A 23,692-nucleotide genomic window follows, 5' to 3' on the forward strand; every position below is an offset into this window, starting at 1 on the left:
AATTCAAATAAATAGAGATACCTGCTATTACATTCAAAATTTAAATTATCATTTAAACCTCAGCGACTAAACAAAATACCTGTACTCAAATCACTCTTCAGAAGTTATTATCAATGGCTAAAAAAATATTTTGTACATGAAAAACGACACATCTTATAGTAATTCCATGATGAGTAACACCGGCAAATATTAACCCCAAAGACTTTCTTTATTATTCAAGAAAAGATTATACAAGAGCTTTTAAGTTAAGCACACGACTTAAAAATCGGAATTGACTCACAAATATCTTCCTATTTAAAGATAAATCTTCCAACGGTTAGTTCGAGTGATCCTCGTCAAAGCAATCTTGACCGTTGATGAGGATCAAAATTTCTTTTAATCTCATCTGTCGAAATTTTAAATTCTTGAGGAAATTTGAATTTTTCAATTAAATACATTTTAATTAATTCAAAAATTAAAATTTTGAATTATTTTCCTCAAAATTTTGACTTTGACTAACCCCAGGGACCAAAGGCTTAAAATTTAGCAAAATAATAAATTTACCTTTGTCCGAGGACCTTTTAATTTTGATTTTTAAGGACCGACGAATTTTTCCTTTGGAATATTTAAATTTAACCAGGACCTAAAATTAATTAAATTTCTGGCTTAGGATTTCAATTAATTTTTTTCCAGAAAATTTAATTAATTAACCTATGAGGGGATAAAAAAAAATTTCCAACCCTCATGACACTTTACATCATAATTTTCATATTTTTTACGTCATAACGGGGAAAACCCATTTGTAAAAGACCCTCACAGACTACCCATTTCTACAATGCAAATATAGTCCAGCAAACCAAACAATTTGTAATAAAATAACCTAACCAAATAGTTAGGATTAATCCCAAATCACTTTTACATTGACTCGCCTAAGATCCCAGTGACAAAGTCCATTCTGGCTTTGGGGTAAGGCTAAAGGAAAACTCTGTCAACCATCTGAGAATGGATCAGTGAGACAAAAAACCTCTCGGAATGTAAATCGTCACCAGAAAAGTAGGTTTACCTAGGTAATTACATACACGACAGAGATCTACTGAGATTATTTACATTATACATATGCAGAAAGGGTTTACATAACATCTTGGAAGTGAAATTGATGATGATAGTTGTACGGCACGAACACATCGATCAAGCGCTATCCCTTTTGCGGAAAAAGGGGTGTACTGCTATAGGTCGTTGACACGTAGTGGTCAACAGGTCCTACGGCAATCCGTTCCACCCTGCGGCAAATACCAGAGTCGTTGATTCAATTTCCATTTTTTTAACCCAACCAGATCAACAAGGAGACAATAACAATTCGTGACAGTATAATCTAAATCTTTCCTATTGTCATTTTCCATGGTTCCACTTTTAGTGTTTGTCACTGAACTGTATTCTCTTTCTCCAATTCCTATGTGGAAGTCCATTTCCTCTTTTTCTAACTTGAATAATATTCTCTTGCTCTCTTCACCTGAAAAATGTTTTGGAAAAAGTTCAGGGAGCACACTTTCCAGTGCAGCACTCAGAGTAAAAGTTGAACCTTCATCGTTTGGAATTTCTACAGCCTTGTTGATATAAGTTACCTCATCCCAACATTCCACTGGAAATGCAACAGCAAGATCATCTCGAACTTCTTTTAGATGACGTAAATACAACCGAAGTGGGATCTTTCCAGTTCTACTTGTTTCAAGACTATCACTTTCACCATGGTTCCGCCGATTTGATAACCCTTTACCAAAATTTGTTCCAGAAGCACCATCCTCAACAACAGGTCCTGACCTAAGTCGTGCAGAAATTCGATTATACCCATCCATGTCACCTTTTGCAACACATTGCCATAGCTCTATTTGATTTGGTTTTGACATGTTCATTACATTCCTTGTGCTTCCGTTCATTATGAAGGATGCCTCTTTTAGAGAATTAATAAAACTCCATTTCACGTTGTCTTCACCCTCACATGGGCTTAATATATCTGTTGGATACCCTCTAAAGTGAACTACTATATTCCATGGCCTTTTCGGCTCTGCACAAAGAAGATCAAACAAGACTCCAGTTGGAATGTACCATTTCAAAGGTAAGCCTTTGTAGTCAAACCATACTGTATCTGTTCCAGGAGGCAAGGAACTTTGAAAATGAGGTTTTATGACAGGAATAAGAAGAGGAAGGTATCCATTACGAGGAGCCAAGACTTGAAGAGGTGGGGAGATAGGAATTGTTGTAACTTCGGAATCGTGCAAATGAACTTGCAGTGGAGTGTTGCCCATCCACACATACTTGCAAGCAGACTGTTCCCTTGATGAAAGCACAAAACTATGACCACTTACAGTAGCAAGCTCTGAACTTGTCACACGTGAAGAAATTTGAGAGGATAAACAAGTCATCAAACCATCTTCCACTACTCCTTCATCAGGCACATTAAGATCAATATCTAAATGTGGACGACTCTGAATGTCACACCAGCAGTCACACTGGTTGCAGTAATAATTGAACTGCCTTTACCCACCATCCCTATTTTCTCGAAGGTATTTACATTCTCCGCATCTTCAAGAGCCCGTTTTTTCACAAGAGCTACTGATGGCAGTTCCTCATTAACAGCTTCTTTCAACAAGGATAAATCTGATATCATTTCATTGTCAATATCTACAGCAGCCTGCTCTTTCTCCGAAGCCACAGATGGTAGTTTTTCATTGACAACATCTTCTTCATTGTTATGATATTGTACATCTCCTTGTTTCTCAAGATTATCCTCATCCTAAACTATATCAACTTCATTGGAATCATTATCTTGATCATTTTCTGCAACATCTTCATTTCCATTATCATCATTCTGATCAAAATCTTCTTCTTCTGTTTCAACTTGTTTCATTTTTTCATTGTCGCTATTATCTTCCTTATTATCGATTTCCTTTCTACATGCTTTAACTTTTGTAAATGATTTTTATAAATGATAAAATGTTTCTTGAATTTTACTAAATTGCTCCATGAATTCAGGACGTGAACATGATGGCATATTGTGCAGCGAACAACGTTCAAAGACTCGCATGACTATATTTTGTGCCATGGCTCTGATACCACTAAAGCAACAAAACATGTAGCTTGTTGGCTTGAATGTAAAAATACACGAGATATTTTGTAATAATAATTTATTATATATAAAAATGTATAAGTGATGTCGAATGTTACAATGAGGACCTACATATATACCTAAGCAGGTGTCCTTTCGTGACTAGGTATGTCTTTTAGACATGCCTTTTCACTTAACTAATGACTACTTAACATAATCATTACTTGATTATTTGGTAATTACATTTATTTATATTTATTTTATTTTACACAATTTATGTTCGTAACACAGAGTTGGAGGAGTGTAGCTGCAAGGCTACACAAATTCTAATTGGGTAGGGAGTGTTGTGGACAGAAAGTCCATGTTGTTTCAGTTTGGGATCAACCATGATCCCATGCTTCAACAGAAAGCAACAGTAAATGGCACTCAGTTCAGCAGTGATAGAGTACATGGCAGCAAGTATGGCAAAATATGAGGCAATATGGCTTTGCAAGATGCTTGTGGGATAATCTGATCTACAGATGGGGCCAACAGTGATCCACTGTGATAATCAGAGTTGCATTAAGCTCTCTAAAAATCCTATGTTTCATGATCGGTCCAACATATTGAGATCAGATATCACTTCATCAGAGACAAGGTTCAGATGGGAGTTGTGAGATTGTAGTACATTTCTACAGAGAAACAGGTACTAAGATAAGAAGGGGGTGGTGGAGAATCCCTTCCTAGCAAGGAAGGATTGTTGATGTGAGTGGTAGCATCGAAAGGTCTTCTACATAGACTTGGTGTCTTAGCATGTAGAAGACATTATTTGCCTCTTCTAGTGATTTATGTCTTCTTTCCTAAGTCTAACTTAGGAAAAGTAAAATAATTAAAGTAAATTAATTATTGTGGACTATTGAGTTATTTTCTAAGGATAAATAAGTTTATTATTTAAGTGATTTAGAAATAATCTCAAACGTTGATCTCCAAGATGGTTCTAGAAGGGAGATTGGGGTTAGGGATTTGGACTTAGTTAAGATTACAAAGGAAGCCTAGCGAGGAGGTGAAGACAACAACATGTAGAGCACAAGTTGTGTGGACGAGTCATCAATCAGATAAAGTGATTTTTTCCAAGTATGACTAGCTCAGTTGATCAATGCGCAGAGGAGAAGTTCGAGTGGGTTTGTGTGAATCCAGGAGGGTTGCGTAGAAGGAGATTGCAAGGCCAAGTTGTCAGAGGGAGATCGATTTATTCAAGAGGAGGTTGGGTTGCTAGAGGGCCCAGTTTTCCTCATTGCGCATCAACGGCACGCAAGGAGGGTGCAGGTTAAGTTTCTAGCATAATTGTTGGGTTGAGTACTTCAAGGTGGTTTCATCCAGAAACTAATTTCTTTGAGGCCAAGTAATCTTGGGCTAAATTCATTCTAAGAGAGCCAAGTTACAGGTTCCAAATTTGTATTTTTCTTTGTGTCTTTGTGGGTCAAAAAACCCATATTTTCCATATAATGAAAGAATGGAAAGTTGTTGTGGGTGAATTATTTTTGCAATGTGTGATTGATCTCTCTAGTTTATTTCCGCTACATATATTTAATTCTAGAAGTTAAAAATACTAGTGATTTTATTTTTCGGTGATTCGGTAATTTTTTGGGTAAATAAATAATTTACCAAGGATAAATTAAATTGTCGTGAGAAAATAAATTTGGCTAGTATTAGAAAGTTTAACAAGAGCAAGATGGATATTGGCTCTTTCCCTATCAACTCCCATGGTTCTAGCTTTATCATACCTGAAGGCTCTTGTATCTTTTAGGGGAATCACTGGTGGCTCATACCATTTCAAGATTTCATCCAATGGAGTGAGCAAAGAACATTGAATGGTACACAACATGGGTACAGAAACCTAAAAATTTCTACGTACATGTCATCCATAACTTTGGTGAAGGAAATCTAATGTTGTTCTATGTCTTGCATGCGCAAGCGAGAATCCACTAGCATGGGGGGATGGTGATCAACCAACGAATATTCTTTGTGAGATTGTGGTTCGACTCCCATATTGAAACCTTAAATTTTTGGATCCTTTTTGTTTTCCTCCTCTTCCTTCTTGTACTTGTTTCAATCTTTGATTGGAACATGCTTACAAGTAGACTCCTATAGTCTTACCTTCATCTCATGGCATAATCCCACAAAGATGCTTTCCCACATGGATATATGAACCTATGTAAGACGTATGACAATGGATCAACCCCCTTTCCCTCCCCCAAGCACATAATTCCAAAAGGTTTTTTATCTCTCTTTGGGTTTTGTCCATCATCACTTTTATTTTCATTATCAACATCCTCTTCCATTTCTCCCCCTCTCAATGGTATGAGGTACCTATTTCTAGTTCTTCATCACCAATATTTTGACATCACAACACCAATATCACAAACAAAACAAAAAAATCGGAGTTGTTGTCGCATCGCTTGCACACCTAGTTAATGTGGGAAAAATCCTCAACCCCACAAGGTCTGACTTGGTGGCAAACTAAGAGATGGGGTTGTCACCTATTCCCAACTCTTTTCGCGTTAAAGCTCTCTCCTAGTTAAAGCTAAGGGGGGTGGTCCATAAATGAATGTTTGATGAAATGTGAGTGAAGTGTAAGTTTTCTAGGAGATTTAAGGTTAGTGGGACTACTTCAAAATATGAGCAAGCTTGAGCAATATAAAGATGTATGTTCAATGATAATCAATACAACATTCAAGAGATAAGCATGTAAACCAATGCCATGTAAATTACTCAAATGAAATAAATACTTGCTCAATAGATATTCAATGTAAAATACAACTAGTCCTGCAAAATAAAGCAATGTTAGATGAAGGGTAGAATATCCCTTGCAGGATACAAACTGTACTTGTAATTAAATGCTCAAGTAAAAGATGATATCATTCAATGATCATAAGCAATAAACATCAAGCACATATAATAGCAATATTGACAAGTAAATTAAAGATAGCAAGATGAAAGTTTACACCACTTGCAATATGCTACTTGAGAAAAAATAACTTGCAAATGAGATTCAATGGAGCAAAGTATTACTTGCAAAAGTAGATGTTGTACTTGCTAAATGAAATGATCAACAAAAGATCATAACCTTTATAGATAATGAAACCATTCATCATGACAAGCACATAAGACAAATAAAACTTGCAAGTAAATTGGAAAGTGATCTAAGATAGTATATTAGTATGATGTGAAAACTAGCTAAGGTGAGATGCGATTATCTTGGTGGATTTTAATCTATATGCCTATTCTAGGTGTGACCTTTCTTTCGACTGTTTTGAAACAAGTATTTTATGTAAGTTGTGGAAGGCCACCCAGGGAAAGACAGTTAGGGTTGCATTAACAATCCCTCCCCTGGGGTCCCTAAAAGATGTCTTTCAGCCAAGCTTATGCTTGGAGGTGAATTAATTAAAAATGCAAATTAGTGCTTAGAATGCCTAAATGAGATGCATGAGGTTACTTATCCAAATAGAAGTGTTGATAGAAATAAGTGAAATGCCCAAAATTAATTTGCGCCAATGACTTCAAAATGGAAAAATAGTAGCTTAATGTTGTGAGCAAGTTAAGTGAAATGATACATGTAAGTTGCTTAAAAGTAACTTCCTCCAAAATGACAACAATGTAATGCTTCAAAGAATATCAACAATAATCAAGATAACATGTAGCATAAGTTGACCAAAAAATGAAGCATGTACTCAAATAATCATGAAACAATTCACAAAGATGAATGTAAAGATGGATTAGTGAACCAAATCAAAGCTTGCCAAGAATGTAAAATGAGTTGCTCAAAAAGGTAAATTGAAATTTTGTAACTGAAAGCAACAATTAAACAAATGCAAGAGCTCAAGTGATGGAATAGCAAACTTGAAATGAAAAATGGTGTAGTGTTAATTCTCAAGAGTTACCACATGTGAATTAAATTAATAAATTAATCATGCATGTAAGTAAACTAGATTGTGAAAGTCAAGAATAAGAACATGCAAATCAATCCACCCACTAGAGTCCTCCTTCTAAATGAGGAGGCAGGATACCATGGGATGAATCTCAAGCTCCCTCAAGCCAAAGAAATTTATTTTATTAGTGTTACAATGAGGAGAAGGTCTTTAAAAGGCTGCCCAAAAGAAATGAAGGACAAGATTTACAAAGCAAGGACTATATAAGCTAGAATCCCCTCCTTCGACAATGTGAAACTTGGCAACCACAATGGCCAATAGAACTTCCTCAAATCTGAAAATTACAAAGAGAAATCAGCCTCAAGAGCCCACGGCCTAGCCACTTTTGGTGCAGCCCTCAAGCAAACTTAGCCCTGCAGCAAATAGGAGATCTTAAGTGCTCACGGCCTCCTTGAAATTTGATCCCAATGTATATCAAAGGCCTTGCAAACACTTGTTAGAAGTTTGAAGAAAACACTCCTCAAAACCTATCACAAAATGAGTTAGCAAATACTTTCAACTATGGGCTGCAATACAAGAGGATTGTTAGTGGAGAGAGCATGCAAAGAAGACAAATTATAATACACACTAATATAAAAGAAACTAAACCAAGTGATGGGAGTAAAACCCCATACTTGCCTAGTCTAGAACATTGTTCTAATTAGCTTATGTAATTTTTGTAAGCTCTAGATTTAAATCAAAGGAAGTAAGAAATTTAAATTTATAAGTGATTCAAGTAGAATATGGAAAAGAAAACTCCCCTCTTGCTTCTCTTTAGATGAAAGTCATGAAGTTAAAATCGATGGGTCTAAGCAATCTTGAATCCGAGAGTGAATCAATCTATGTGAGACTTCTCCCATGACTAAAAGGATCCTACACACAAATTCAAAGATTTTCTACACACTTGGACACAAATATTAGCTTACAAAAGGAGTTAGAGCAACACAATGGATAAAATAAACTAACGATTCCTCCAAAAATCAATTAGCAATTTCATTCCTAGAATACTACTCTAAATCAAATGGAAATAGATCCACAACAAATGGCAATAGAAGCTAATACAAACCAAATGCATAGGAAATGGAAGCACAACAATATAACATGGAAAGGGATCACCTCAAGATAGCCAAGACAACACCAATGATACCCCAAAGTCTTTGTTTTATTAGAAAAATGCAAGTGTACAAATTGGCAGAGTTTCCTCAACCCCAATAGCTCATAACATGAATACAAAATAACAGCACAAAGCTCCATTACATAGAGATATGGGATCAAATCCCAATGAGACACCCATGTGACAAGTGGTGTTGGAGAAGATCCCAAGCACAGAAGTCAAATTCCAAGTGGAGAGATGAGATGACATGTGTGCAGCTTCAACCAAATCAAACTCCTTGAGGTGGCCATCGAATTCTTCATCAAGCAAGTCGAATATCCATGTGTGAAACAAAGAAATGTCAAATGTGCAACAAGAGGGAGTTAACTCCCAACCATCAAGCCAAGAAGTGACACCTCTCATTGATGTTCCCAATGTGCCATGCGTTGAGCCCCCATCATGAATTATGTGGGCCTTCCTTGGAATATGTGGGGCTTGGAGTGGAGCTCCTTGCCATGTGTAAGAGCTAAGTGAAATGGGAGTGGAGACAAATCTCCACTAATTTCTCTATCAAATTTGTTGACCATCCATAAAAGATACTCCAACCAAATCGATGTGCCACGTCACCAAATCGATTTCCTCATTTGTAGCTGAGAAATTTGATTTCCCCATGTGCTCATAATCTCAAGTGATGTCATGTGCCAAATCATCTTCCACTTGTCCTTTGACTCAACTCTTGACTTGAGATTATTTCCATGTCATTCTGTCATGTGGAGTTATTTATTTTTATCCATTTAATATATTTTTGTGCTAATTTATTGCCACATTTTCCACTAAACTTAGGAAAAGTGGGTTTTGAGGGTCCATAACTTATTTTTTAACCCTCAAACTATGTCTTAATAGAAATTTGGGGAGGAAAGGTGTTTTTTTGAGTGCACACACCCCATACAACTTCTCTAGACTATACTTATAACAATTTACATTTAGATTTTATTAAAAATTTCATCATACGAGAAATTTAAAAAATAAAAAAACTAACCCCTAGACCTAATCAAATTCCGCAAAACTTTATGAGTGATAGTATGGTAATACACAACGATGCTAGACACTATCATTCACCCAAGGCCTTGCCATCAAGCTACAATCCAGCTTTGGGATTATGGTTTGAGGAAAAAACTCAATTAATTATTAAATGCTAGAAAGTTCCTAATAATTAACCAAGTAATTGTGAGAATTCCTACACCAAAATCCCCACTGTAGCAAACTGATGTTACTTCTCCTACTTCATTAAATCATGCAAGTTATTTATTGTATTCTACGATAAATATCTAAGCACATTTGCAGCCTTCACTTAATTTACATATATGTGGAAACAAAATATTGAGCAAGAAAGAAAAATACAACACATAGAACACAGTTATTTGTGGAAAAATAGTCCCCGTGAAAACCCAATGCAAGAAAACCAGTGCAGCAACTCTCAGGGTTTATTATTATGCAGGAGAAATTCTAAGTACAATTCTAGGATGCTCAACTAGCACCCGATACAAAGAAAATACTGAACAAAACACTGGTGAAATGATCTCACCCTGTAACTGGAGAATCGGTGACTGATCCTGCTACTCTGGAGGCTCTGCGTCACCCTCTACGTGGTCTCTACACAGAACTATCACCCAAGGTAGCTTTTGCGTCACCCCTCCTGGGTATTACGCTGCCTCTCCTCTAGATCTTTTGTTGGTTGAGAAATAGACTTTCTGCCTCCCAGACTCACACCCTGGCTTCCGGCAACTGAACTTTGACTTCCCTCAGCAGCAACTCGACTTCCCCTCAAGGACTACGCTGCCTCTGCGTCAGCACTGCATAGGCCAGCGTTAGCCTTCCTCTGGACGTCTTTTTGTTCTCCCTCTGCTTGGTACTCTCCGGAATTTCCTTCTCCCGGATTCTCACTGCCCCTTTGCTGCAAGATCTCCTCAATCAATTTTCCTCCTGAGAACTTCTCACCTCAGAAAATCGATTTTCTCAATCTCTCTATGTATTTTCCAAATGACCCTTAAGCCCCTTCTTATATCTTCCTGTTGGACAACCAATGGCCTAGATTAACTCATAATTAAAGGCTCAGATCGTTTTGGCTTGATCTGTGGCTTCTTCTAGAAGTTTCACCCCTGATTAGTTTAGTACCCATTAATATTTTAATTTTCCTAAGTTTAGACTTAGGAACCCAATTAAAAATATTAATAATTTTAATAAAATCACTTCTGGGTGGAATTTCCCAAAACTCTTTATGGGTTCTTTGGAATACTTGTGCCCAAGCCTCCCTACAAAATTTGAGGCTTAGAGCACATCCGATGCTACCCCAAATCAACACTCCCTCTTAGCGAGTAATGCGCTCTAGCAATACACTGCCTCTTTGCATACTACTCTGACTCTAAAGCATCGTCTTTGCGCTGTTGATATCTGACGCATTGTCCACCAACCACTGCGTTGTTTCCACCACTGTATTGTTGCCTTCGACATTTCCACTGCCAGTGCTACATCTGTATTGCAGCCCCCTCTCAAATGTTGCATTTCCTATGCTGCTACGACTGCCGCTGCTAGCACTGCAACTCAATTGCTGAGAAAGGCAACTGAAAAAACACCCAAGACTGGACAAGTATCCAGTGGATACTCCTTGGTGCTGATATCCTGACTACTGCTAGTCCCATTCTGCCTCTGAAGCCACTGCGTTGTTGAAGCTCTACATTGTGCCTCCTTGCATTGTTGCCTCACTGCTTTGCGCTGCTCTGTCTCTGGCTCTTCTAGCCACTACATCTGTGGAATCAACACTCCATGGCACCAACTAAAACTCCACCATCCCGCTACTACTGATCATGGGCTCCCGTAGCAAGGTGACGATCCAAGAGGTGGGATCCTCAAGGATCCTGCCCATCTGCAATCCTCCTAACTACAACTCTATATCAGCCCACCTCCCTCCTAGAGGTATCTCGACTATCATGGCGAACTCCTCCTCATCGATCTTCGGGGTTGCAACCTTGGGATCATGCTTCTCATCCTTGTCCTTTTTCTTCAAAAGACACTGGATGCATAGTGGCCCATCTCACCACATCTGAAGCACTTCACCTTAGAGAAGTCCTTCTTTCATCTTTGTTGCCCCTGATGCAAGGGTTGTGTTACCCTCTTCCTCCACTTTAGGCTTCGACCCACTTTTGCTACTACTCCCATCAAGATTGACCTTGAGCAGGTCTCTCCTCAGCTCTTCTTGTTTCAGAGCTGCCCACATCTCGTCCCAATTTGGTAATACTGCGTTGCCAAGATACTCTAGACAAAAATTTTCCAATCATCTGAGACAGAATTTAGAGCCAGTCTCACTAACTCTGAATCCTAAGGTGTATGTTCCGCAGTTGACAGTTCATCACGGGTCTCCTTCAGTTTTGTGAGGAACGGATCCACACGTTCTCCCTTCTGCGTCTGAGCAGATCTTATCTTCTACTCTAGGTACATCTTCCGCTACTCGAAAGATCCCTGATACAATGTGGCCAAGGCATCCCACATCTCCTTAGCAATTCCTTTTCTTGCAATGTGGCACACCACATGATCCTTGACTCCATCCAGGATCATCCTCTTTTCCTTAGACATCTTAGCTCTGTACTTCTTCAGCTGATCTACATTTGTTGGGACAACTACCACACTATCAACATATGCCTTCAGGGCATGCTCATCTAAAAGGAAAGTCATCCTAGCCTTTCAGATGGCATAATTGGAAGCCTCGTCCAACCTGTCCTGATCCCTCAAGCCACTGGTTGCCATATCCTCCGAAAATTGTCCAACAACTCCCTCTTTCTCCCTACTGCGTAGCTCCTAGGCTGACTTACACACCCCCTGATGGAGTCGGTAAGCTGTTTCTCCTCTACTGCTTAGCAATTGAGAAATGTTGATATCCTCGGTAAGAAATCACTGAGGAAGTATTCCCTCACTATGCTCTTCTTCTTTCTTCTGACGTCTTTCAGCCTGACAAAACTGCCCACTGAAAAATCTGTGTCCACCAACTACTCCTCACACCGAGCCTCAGCGTTGCTCCCTCTACCATGGGAAAATTCGAACTGGAAGCTCCTTCTCTCAATCAACTCACTCGGAGAGAGACTTGTGAAAATTCCTACACTCTGAAGGAAGCCCTACTATAGAAAATCTTATTCTACTTCACCTACTTGACTTTTAAATTTACATTCATCAAGTTATTCTTTTGAATCCTGAAGAAAATTACTTTTGCAGCCTACACTAATTAAATAGTTCATCTCATGAAACAAAAAACAGAGCAAAGAAACAAATACATAGGACAAACTTATTTTTGGACACAATAGTCCCCGGAAAATCCCAATGTGGGAAAACCAATGCAACAGTTCTGAGGGTTTATTATTATGCAGGGGAAATATTTGAATACAAATCTAGGATGTTCATCCAGCAATCCTTTTACAGAGAAAAACACTAGCGGAAAATCTAAGCGAGTTTTACCTCACTTCACCCGATAGAATTCTCGTTGATTTGGCACAAGACTGGCTAACCCTGGCTACTTCTGCATTGGCCCTACGTAGGCCCTGCATCAGCACTACGTCACCTCTTTTGCCCTCTACGTTAGCAATCCCGGTTGTTCCTGGCAGTTCTAGATTATGCATGACAGACAGTTTTTTTGCTCTGCGTGGGCCTTTATGCCCCTACGTCAAGACTACATGGGCCCAGACTGGCCTAGCGTCAGCTCTCCCAGCTATTGTGCTTGCTCTCTACAAGCTCTCTCTGCCTCTCTGTCAGTATTCTCCGGAAAGTCCTTCTCCCGGATTCTCACTGCCCCTCTGCTACTAAATGATCACTTAGTTCAAATTTCTCAACTTCCTAGCCCCAGAAATCAAACTCCAGATCAATTCTCTCATTTTTTGCACCAGTTTTCCCACATTGAGTTTTTCCGGGGACAATTGTCCAAAAACAACAATGTTAATGTGATTGATTCTTGTACTTGCATATCATTGTTATTTTCTCTATGTAATTATGTGATAACTGCAGTAGAATTTATTTTAATGTTTACTGAAGGGTTTCATAAATAACTTATTGTGAGAAATAAGTAGGTGAAATAAATAAGTTACCGCAGTAGAATTTCATGTTAGAAATTTTCACATGGTATCAGAGGAGAGATCGGGCAACAGGATAGAAGAATATGCTATGAGACAGGAGCATGATGTCAAGGCATCAACTCAGAGGGACTCACACAGATCTCCAGAGAAAGAAGAGAGCACGAAGAACATGGATCACGACTATTCTATGTTAGCTTCCAAATTGGAAGAAGTCGCTTGAATAGCGAGTTCTGCCTCCTTTGAGGTTTGGTATATAGATAGTGGAGCTTCCTGGCATGTGGCAGGAATACGAGAATGTTTTTCAACTTATTAGGAAGAAAGGATGAATTTTCAGATCGCCATGGGAAATAATGCAAAGTGTACACCCGTAGGAAGAGCTATTGTGGTCTTTCAAAATAAAGCAGCGGATCGGCTTCGAGCAACCAATGTGCTACGTGTGCCAGGATTGGGGATGAAATTACTCTCTGTATCTCAGCTTCAAAACAAGGGCTATGATGTTTTCTTCATCAAAAAGAAAGTATATGTCAAACACCCGAGTTGGAAAAAGAAGGCCCATATTGGAATTAGAAATAACAGGTTGTATAGATTACAACTAGAATCTCCAATGGCACTGATAGGTAGCAGTGGGGATAAAGATTTGAATGAACTATGGCACAGGAGGATGGGACACTTAAACCATGGGGCTCTGAGAATTATTGGGAAAACGGTATCAAGAGTTCCATAATTAAGTACCGAATGAGATCATGTATGCAGAGGATGCGCACTAGGCAAGTACGCCAAGGCAACATTTTCCAGAAGCAACAATAGGGCTAAGAGTGTTTTGGGATTGATACACTCAGATATCTGCAGACCCATGTCCACAAAAGCTCTTAGTGGTGCCAAATATTTTGTCACCTTCATTGATGACTGTTCCAGAAAGACTTGGATCTACTTTCTAAAAACCAAGGATGAGGTTTTTGGTCGATTCAAAGAGTTCAAGGCTCTAGTTGAGAATCTGACAAGAAAGAAGATAAAGATATTGCCTCAAACAATCATGGGGAATACATTGACAAGGACTTCACTGAGTTTTACGAAAGGGAAGGCATCAGAAAAGAGTGGACAGCCCCCTATAATCCAGAGCAGAATGGAGTAGCAGAAATGAAGAATCGGACTATTGTTGAAGCAGCCAACGAAATGTTGTATGATCAGGATATGCCCAAGTTTCTATGGGCAAAGGCATGCAACATGGCAGTGTATATCCAGAATAGGACTCCTCACAAGGCTTTAGGTAAGATTACTCTTGAGAGTGTCTTTACCGGTAAGAAGCCTGAGGTGAGTCATTTCAGGATATTTGGGAGTTTGGCATACTGCCATGTACCCGAAAAGAAGAGGAAGATATTGGATCAGACTACGAAGAAAGGATATCTTGTAGAATATAGCGAGAATGCTAAGGCATATAGAGTCTATCTTCTGGGGAATAGGAAGATCATAATTCGACGGGATGTAAAGTTCATGGAGGACAGGGCCTTCAGAAAATCCCGAGAAATGCCTTTCGAAAAGTAGTCAAAGGATTATCCATTGGTCTAGCCACTTCGACTAGCAGAAACTATTTTCTTCTAAAGATAGAACTCCAAAGGAGGAGCCTCAGGAAGAGGAGCAGATAGATATACCCACTACGAGTGGAAGAGCGAGCCAGGAACTTCGACAGATACTTCGAGATGCAGATAATTTTGTCAGGGCGCCCAAGAACAAGAAAAGGGAGCGTAGACAGCCAAACAGATACCAAGCCTTCGTAGCTCAGGTTAGAGAACCCTCAAGTTTTTAGCAGGCCGTTCAGCATCAAGTATGGGTAGATGCTATGGTGGAGGAATACAGTTCCATAATGGTCAATGATGTCTGGGAAGTGGTACCTTGACCTCAGGACAGGTCAGTTGTAGGGTCGAGATGGCTCTACAAAGTCAAATATGCTACAGATGGTAGTGTAGAAAAAAACAAAGCCAAGTTTGTGGCTAAGGGGTTTGTTCAGAAGGAAGGGATAGACTACGAAGAAACCTTCGCCCCAGTAGCCAGGTATACTTCTATTAAATCCGTGATATCCCTTGCAGCTCAAATGGGTTGGAGATTCACCAAATGGATGTCAAGACGGCATTCTTGAACGGGGTGATAGAAGAAGTATACATTAAACAACCAAAGGGTTTTGAGACACATGAGAAGGAATCTCATGTATGCACATTGAAGAAAGCTCTGTATGGACTTAAACAGGCACCTAGAGCATGGTACGGTCGAATTGATGGCTACTTGCAAAAGATAGGATTAGTCAAGAGTGACACAAATTCTAACCTCTACTATCTGGTTGTAGAGAATGAGCCTTTAATCCTAATTTTATATGTGGATGGTCTCTTTCTGACAGGATCATCCAAGCTCATCAAAGATTGCCAAGAGAACCTAGCTATAGAGTTCGACATGAAGGATTTTGGACGGATGCATTATTTCCTGGGTTTGGAAGTTTGGAAACAGAAGGGTGAAATTTTCCTTGGGCAAGGTAGATACGCTACAGAGACTTTGAAAAGTTTTATAATGCAGGACTGTAGACCTATGGCTACTCCAATGATCACCAACTGGAAAAAGATTGATGCATCCGAAGATAAAGAAGTCGATCCCACCTTGTACAGGCAACTAATAGGGTCCCTGATGTATCTGGTCAATAAGAGGTCGAACAATTGTTATGTTGTTAACACCCTTAGTCAGTTCATGGTAAAACCAAAGAGGGCGCACTAGGCAACAGCTAAGCATGTTCTCAGATATATACAAGGAAAAGTCAAGCATGGACTAATGTACACCCAAGGCAATGACATCAGGTTAAGTGGGTTCACTGACGCAGATTGCGCTGGAAGTTCAGTAGATCGGAAAAGTACCACTGGATACTGTTTCAACATTAGATCAGGAATGACCTCCTAGTGTAGTAGGAAACAGAAATTCGTGGCTCTGACCTCAGCTGAAGCTAAATATATGGCAGCTAGCACAGCTTCGTGCAAAGCCATATGGCTTAGGAAATTTCTTGTGAATCTATTTAGGGGAAAGATGGAAGCAACCAGTGTTTTGTGTGATAATCAAAGTTGCATCAAGCTCTCTAAGAATCCAGTCTTTCATGATCGGTCGAAGCACATTGATATCAGGTGTCACTTTGTCAGAGACTGTGTCCAACGAGGGGCAGTACAGTTAAGGTACACCCCAACAGGACAACAGGTGGCAAACATTCTCACCAAGGCCCTAGGACGAACAAAGTTTGTTTACTTCAAGCAAGAGATGGGGATGTTGAAGAATCTGTTTCAATAGCAGAAGCAAATAGTATAAGGAGTTGTAGTGCAGCAGTTAGCAGTGACAGTGCTATGGGCTGCATGATGCAGCATAATCAGAGGAAGTTGCGGTACAGATGTACCAGTGACAGTTATAGTGTCATGGGCAATAGTACAGGTCATAGCAGTGCAGTGGATGAGGGGCAGTAGACCACGCATCAACAACACAGAGGATCGATGTCGTGGATCAGTGTGATGCTTCTATTGGGAAGTATTGCTAGAGCACATTCCTCGCTAAGAGGGAGTGTTGATTTTGGGTAGCATCGAATGTGCTTTAGCTCCAAAATTTTGTGTAGGGGCTAGAACACATGAGATCTCCAAGACCCAGAAATCGTTTAGAGAAATTCCACCCGAATGAGGAGTTAATAAAATAAATAATATTTTTAATGGGTTCCTAAGTCTAAACTTAGGAAAATAAATATATTAATGGGTATTAAAAAAGATATGTGTGAGAAGCTTCTAAGAGACGAGGATCAAGTCTGTTTTAATCTTAGCCACTGATTAGAGACTTAATCTCGGCCATTGATTAATCATCACGAAGAGTATAAGAGAAGACTTGAGAGTCATTTGGAGACACACTGGGGAAATACTCAGTACCCCAAAGGGAATTGATTCTCAAGGAGAAGGAGTTTGATTTCAGAGGGAGAGTTTTAGGGTGAAGGAAGAGGAGAGCACCAGCAGTAGTCAGTGACTGAGGAGGAGGTGACGCAGGGCATTCGAGAGACAGCAGAGGAAGAGCAGGGAACAGCACCATTGGAGACGCAGTCCTCACACAGGCTGACGAAGACTGGCGTAGAAGTGACGCAGAGGTGGGTGAAGGGTCTCCAGGGTGTCAAAACTTCTCCAGAAGGAGGAGAAACTTTGTATCAGGTCTTTTCTCTCAAAAGTGTCTCATTTTTTCTGTGTAATCATTCCTTGTACAGCGATTGTTGTTGAAGATTAATAAAACCCTCATCTGTTGCACCTGTTTTCCCACATTGGGTTTTTCCGGGGATAATTATGCAAAAACAACTGTCTTGATGTGATTGATTCTTGTGCTTGCATATCACTGTTATTTTCTCTATGTAATTATGTGATAACTGCAATAGAATTTATTTTATTGTTTACTGAAGGGTTTTGTAAATAAATTATTGTGAGAAATAAGTAGGTGAAATAAATCAGTTACTGTAGTAGAATTTCGTGTTAGAAATTTTCACACAAAACTGTTTCACCCTAGGTAGCTTCTGTGTCACCCATCCTGGGTATTATGTTGCCTATCCTCTGGGTCCTCTTATGGCTGAGAAATCGACTTTTTGCCTCCCAGACTCACACCCTAGCTTCCGGCAACTGAACTTCGACTTCCCTCAGCAACAACTCAACTTCCACTCAAGGACTGCATCGCCTCTACGTCAACACTGCATATGCCAACGTCATCCTTCCTCTAGATGTCTTTATGTTCTCTCTGCTTGGTACTCTTTGAAAATTCCTTCTCCTAGATTCTCACTGCCCCTCTGCTGCAAGATCTCCTCAATTGATTTTCCTCCTAAGAACTTCTCACCTCAGAAAATCAATTTTCTCAATCTCTTTGTGTATTTTCCAAATGACCCTCAAGCCCCTTCTTACATCTTCTTGTTGGACAACCAACGGCCTAGATTAACTCATAATCAAAGGCTTAGATCGTTTTGGCTTGATCTGTGGCTTTTTCTAGAAGTTTCACCCCTGATTAGATTAATACCCATTAATATTTTAATTTTCCTAAGTTTAGACTTACGAACCCCATTAAAAATATTAATTATTTTAATAAAATCACTTCTGGGTGGAATTTCCCAAATCGCTTTCTCGGTTCTTTGGAATCCCTGTGCCCAAGCCTCCCTGCAAAATTTGAGGCTTAGAGCACATCCAATGCTACCCCAAATCAACAGTAACAAATACCTCCCAAAGTAAACTCACTTGATGACAATGTCCTAAGTTACCTAGGTTTGTTACATGACTCAATTCATGAAACTAGCATCACTTTACATCATCCTCATAGGGCTTGTGGAACCTGAGTACAACACAAAACAAGATGAGAAGAAGAAGATAGAGTTAAAAAACTCTTGATGATATAGTGAACTCTGATGGTACATGAAGCCTCTCACACATATTTGGGCATGGAGTCTTCAAATGATTTTCAGTGGTCAATGGTAACCGAAAGGATATACCACATTGACATACCCATCATGCGTAAGAATAACTTCATGTGTACAATACAATGATCAAGAAGGAGAAATGGGAAAGAGTTGGTTTCAAAGCCGAACTCTTCAGCTCTCCAATGGTGGTTGACTGTAACTATGGAACCATTCAATTTCCCTTTCAAGCTTTCACTTATGGAAACCTTCAAGATTCCCTCCAAGCTCTCATAAATCTACTACTTGAGAACTAGAAAATAACCCACTTTGAACCCTAGCAAAAATTAGTGAAATGAGTGAAATGAAAAATACAATGAGAGCAAATGGAGTGAATGAGTGTTTTAATCCAACAAGGTAGCCTAGCCATGCCACGATTTTCTCACCTTGTCTTGGTTCTCACAAGAAACAAGATAAACCAGAGTCGCCCTCTTGCACAAGAGCACTCACGCGGCATTTTTTAACTACCAAGAGCGTCCTTGGAGCACTCAAGTAGTGTTTCTCCATAAGCATTCTTTAAACACTCCCTAAGCAAGCAAGGAGCACCTTTCATAAGAAGGGAGCTCTCGCTTGCCAAAACCTCTCCCATAAGGGAGCTTAGGAAACACACTCACTAGGGTGCTTTCTATACACTGCCTCTAGGAATGCCCTTTAAGTGCAAAGTGTTGGGGGTGGCGGGTGCTCCCACACAGCATAGTGTCAAAGGACATCATCCACATAAGCATTGACAATTTCTCTAGCATTGACGATTCCGACAAGATCATGCCATGACCCTCCCCACACCCATGGGCAGGTGCTCTAAAGCAATTTGACATCTCCTTAAGGTCTCCTTCGGCCTCACTTGCTCTAGGGGCCGAGGTTTGTTGATGATTGTAGCAGCGAACAAGTACTTCTACATTGGCTAGATGTCAAGCATGCAGGAGTCATTCAAGTCTCCTTAACATATTGCTCAATTTATTGAGTAAATTGATTTTGTAATTTATCCTAAGCCTAACTTAAGAAAAGCACAAAATTAATTATGTCAGCTATTGAACTAAAGAAACTAGGGAAAAGTAAATTATTTACTTGGTGATTTTGTTTAATCTCAATGATTGATATCACATGGATTAAGATTTAATCCTAACCATCCATCACTTTGGAGATACGTGTTAGGGATTAGCTCAATGAGAAATTATAAAAGCAAGGCTAAGGAGATGATAAAGACAAAGAGAGAGTGTGATACTTAGGGCTAAAGAGAAAGGAATTGTTGCAGCAGAGGATAAAAATCCAGAAAAGGAATATTGTGTGGAAGCCAAGACCATACTAATTTTCCTGGCACCAGATTTTCAGAGAACTCTTTAGTCCCCTTGACCTACATTGTGGTCATTTGTTGGACATTAATATACTTATCTGATCTATGTCCAAGAGGCAGTTCCTTTTGAATAGCATGCCCTGTGAAACTCCTCCAAGTCCAGATCTATTAAGTTGATACAACACAAAGTGTCATACCATCATACAGAGGAATTTGAGAAGAATTAACAACAGAGATGAAATTTGCAACTTTAAGTAAGGAATAGCTAAAGAAATTCAAAACCATCAACACTTCGGTGCAGGCATGTAAACAATATATTGAAGGGAAAGCAAATGAAATCAAGTACATGTGAAATTGTTTTAATTAAAAATTCTAATGGGGAAGAAAATGGCATCCACAAAAGTGATTCCTCAATGAGCACTTATTGTTTATATTCCTTCGGTATCCCCAGTACTCATCCTAGTACAAAATTACATTAGACGTTCTTTTTAGATGTAATAAAATATTAGATGTACATATCTGCCTTGTTCCGTGTCATTCTTTACAGTCAGTTTTGTTTTCTCCATAAACTACAAGTATGCTGTGAGTAATACCTTACTTAAATTTGCATTGGATCTCAAAGATTGGCACTGGTCCTCTAGAGCCTTTAATTTTCCAATTCTTTGTGCCTCCAGTTTTGCTGCAGTCTCTGCAACTTTGACATTAATACCTATCATACAAAAAATATAAAGAAAAAATTAGAAAAGAAAATTACTACAAATGAATGGAAACATATTTTCCTGGTGCAAAACAGTAATCACAATATGAAACTATAGTTTGTGGCACAACATTTGGTTTAAACTTTAGATGATGTTAAGATCTACTAGTAAACCATACTCGGGAAGACATAAAACACCACACTTTAATTGCATTACACATGTCAAATGGTCATGTGTAAAGCAAGCAATTCAACGAGAGAGAAAAAGAGAGAACGAGGGGGGCGACTACTTCAGAGATCAAATGCAGCCAGAACTTGTAAATTGAACAACTTTATCTGATAAAAGAAATTATTTGAATAGATGGATGAAAGCAAAGTACATTTACAAGAGATTAAACCATGATCCACAAAACTTATTGAGTCAAGGAAAATTAGCAAAGAAAAACAATAGCAATTACATGAGAAAACTAACAAGTTTCACCAGTTCATCTGAGAATGAGATCTGAAAATATTCTTACTCTCGTTCCCTCGAGTTAACTAGCAGAAATTTCACCATACAAATAGTAAAATATTATTCCCAACATGAAATTATGATCAGAACACAAAAAGAATCAACAAAATACTCTGGCAAAAACATGGAAAGAAAACTGAAATAGAGTCTAGATGGAAAGACTACCCCTCGCTTTGCTTTAGGAACCAAGGTACACAGTAGTAAAGAAAAAGAATGATAAATCCAAAAGAATGACACCCTTTATCCTTTTCTAAAAAGTTTTATCAAAAACACACAAGTTACAAACTGCTCTTTATCTGGAAAACAGATTCTGAGGCATTTATGAAGCATTAAAGTTTCCTCATCTGCCAGTATCTTAATCTCTTATAATTGAGAAACAAAGGCACTGAGGTTATCACAAGTAATATTACATCTTCACATCAAAAGGTAATATATTCAACATTCGCAAATCACAATACCAGTAAGCTTTGCATATCATTATACATGAACCAGTGTTATCAGAACCATACTAATCATCAGACAAATCAACCCCAAAAATCTAAACCAGACCAGAACCGGAAAAGAACGGGACCATAAAATCAGTTGGCCAAAAATTACTTTAAAATTTAAATACTCAAATTTAAAAGAAAACGCATATTCTCGAATCTCAAGTACATCCATATGTATCCAAACCATTACAAACAAATATGCAAAATTTCTCCTGCACATAGCAAGAGTACACACTGCATATAACCAAAATAGCACTAAGTGCAATCAATGTTATCAGAACCGAACTGTTGACTAAACCAGGAACTGGTAAAAAAAATAACAAACCAAAAAACCAGTCAACCAAAAACACACAAAATATTCAAGTTCTAAAGAAAAAGATGCATTTTCATGTGCTTCCATATGAATCCAAACCATTTTACACAAATAAGCAAAAGTTCTCATTTATATAGCATGTAAAGGTGCACATAACCAAAATAGAACCGAGTGAAATGCATCTCTGAACCAAAAATACATCAACAACTTGGTCTGAGATGGCCCCCTAGTGTAGAAATTTTGACTGTAAATCCCTCCATGGTTTCAAGTTTGGTTTTCAAATCAAGTTTAATAGTCTTCCCATAATTATTAAAAAATGATATATTGAATTTAAATCTCAAAACAAGAAACCCTTGAGATCTAGTCCACTTTTCACTTTTGCTGAGTAATCACACAACCATGCATGAAATTTGAACACAATAAATTTTTGGTCAAACTGACCCTGGAAAAACCCCAAAGTTAAAACTAGTGAAGAGATATTTATTTTTCCTTAAAGATATTTGGTACAACAATACAATCAGCAATTAATACAACACAAACTTATATCAAATCTGTGCCACGCTGCCTTGAAAACAGTGTTGTAGCTGTCCTTGATTTCTGTGCTACCAGTCTTAAAAGGTGTGCCTTGATAGCCTCAATTTGTGTGCCACTCAGCTCAGAAATCAATGGTTTGTAACAACATTAAACACCATACAGTATCCTCGATTTTTGTGCCCAAGGGCCAGCCCAAAAATCTCGCTCAACCTGTCCCAATTTTCATGCCCTACTAGCTGCTCTAACAGACTTCGATTTCAGCATTGATATTCCTTGAAAATCATGCTGCTCATACAGCAATAATTCGTGCCCTCTCAGCTGTATAATCTTCCTGGGAATTTGTACTCTCCACAGGCTATACAATTTACCCTCTCAGCCACTCGATTTGCCTTCAGCCTCCTCTACAAATTAACCTGGTCTCCTCTCCTCTCCTTCTGCTTCTCCTTCTCTTCTCCAATCTCATGCATGAAGAATGAATGAATGCTGTTATGAATAAAATATACTAAATATAAATAATGATGATAATTGTAATAATGATTAGTTAATTAGTAATTAGGTTGAAGAGGCATCTCTAAATGGGACATGACTCTCCATGAAGAGGCACCTGTCTAGTATATAAGCAGGCCTCTCACTCTCATTTGTATCATCATTCTTACTCATTAATTTTAATATACATTCTTGTATCTTCAATGGAGATCTACATATTCCAAGTCTCAAGAGTATTTAACCTGAAGAACGAACTTTGTTCGCTTCATTTGGTATCAGAGCAATTCGATCCTCTAGCCGCTCCACTGCTGCACAGAGCCATGCTCTCCGATCCAGGTCTTTGACCGTCGAAATTCGCTAGCTTTGTTGTCGTTGAAAATCAAAATTTAAAAACAAAATCAAAATTTAAAAACAAAATAAAATTAAAATTAAAAAATTAAAGTTAAAAAAAACGATTATACAGAAAAATAAAAGGAAAAGGACATAAGCAATAAAACGAAAAAAATATAAGCAATAAATTCACAATCAAAACCATTGACTAGATGTTTTACGACTGAGTTTTTTCATCTACATGGACTCGTGCAATCGCCACGATTGATCCAACCACCAACCAGCCACTCTTTACACGCATGCTACTGTTAGGCTGCTGGTTTTCGC

The 23,692-nt window shown here is 38.6% G+C and overlaps 1 protein-coding gene and 1 pseudogene across 5 annotated transcripts in view; both read right to left on the minus strand.

Moving 5' to 3' along the window:
• The window catches only part of LOC149211019 (mRNA export factor GLE1-like), a 532,145-nt gene that overhangs the window by 199,222 nt on the left and 309,231 nt on the right, over positions 1-23,692 (minus strand). For all 5 annotated transcript variants that reach the window (XM_089396862.1, XM_089396865.1, XM_089396864.1 and 2 more), the window contains one exon: positions 20,600-20,715. In XM_089396862.1, coding sequence (XP_089252988.1) covers positions 20,600-20,715 — 116 coding nt within the window. The remainder of the gene's footprint in view (positions 1-20,599; positions 20,716-23,692) is intronic.
• LOC149211020 (autophagy protein 5 pseudogene) lies at positions 1,230-11,851 on the minus strand (annotated as a pseudogene).

The sequence above is a fragment of the Pinus tabuliformis genome, chromosome 1_2 (assembly GCF_031772625.1).
Source record: "Pinus tabuliformis cultivar Carrire ecotype Pingquan chromosome 1_2, CPIR1, whole genome shotgun sequence".
Lineage (NCBI taxonomy): Eukaryota > Viridiplantae > Streptophyta > Pinopsida > Pinales > Pinaceae > Pinus > Pinus tabuliformis.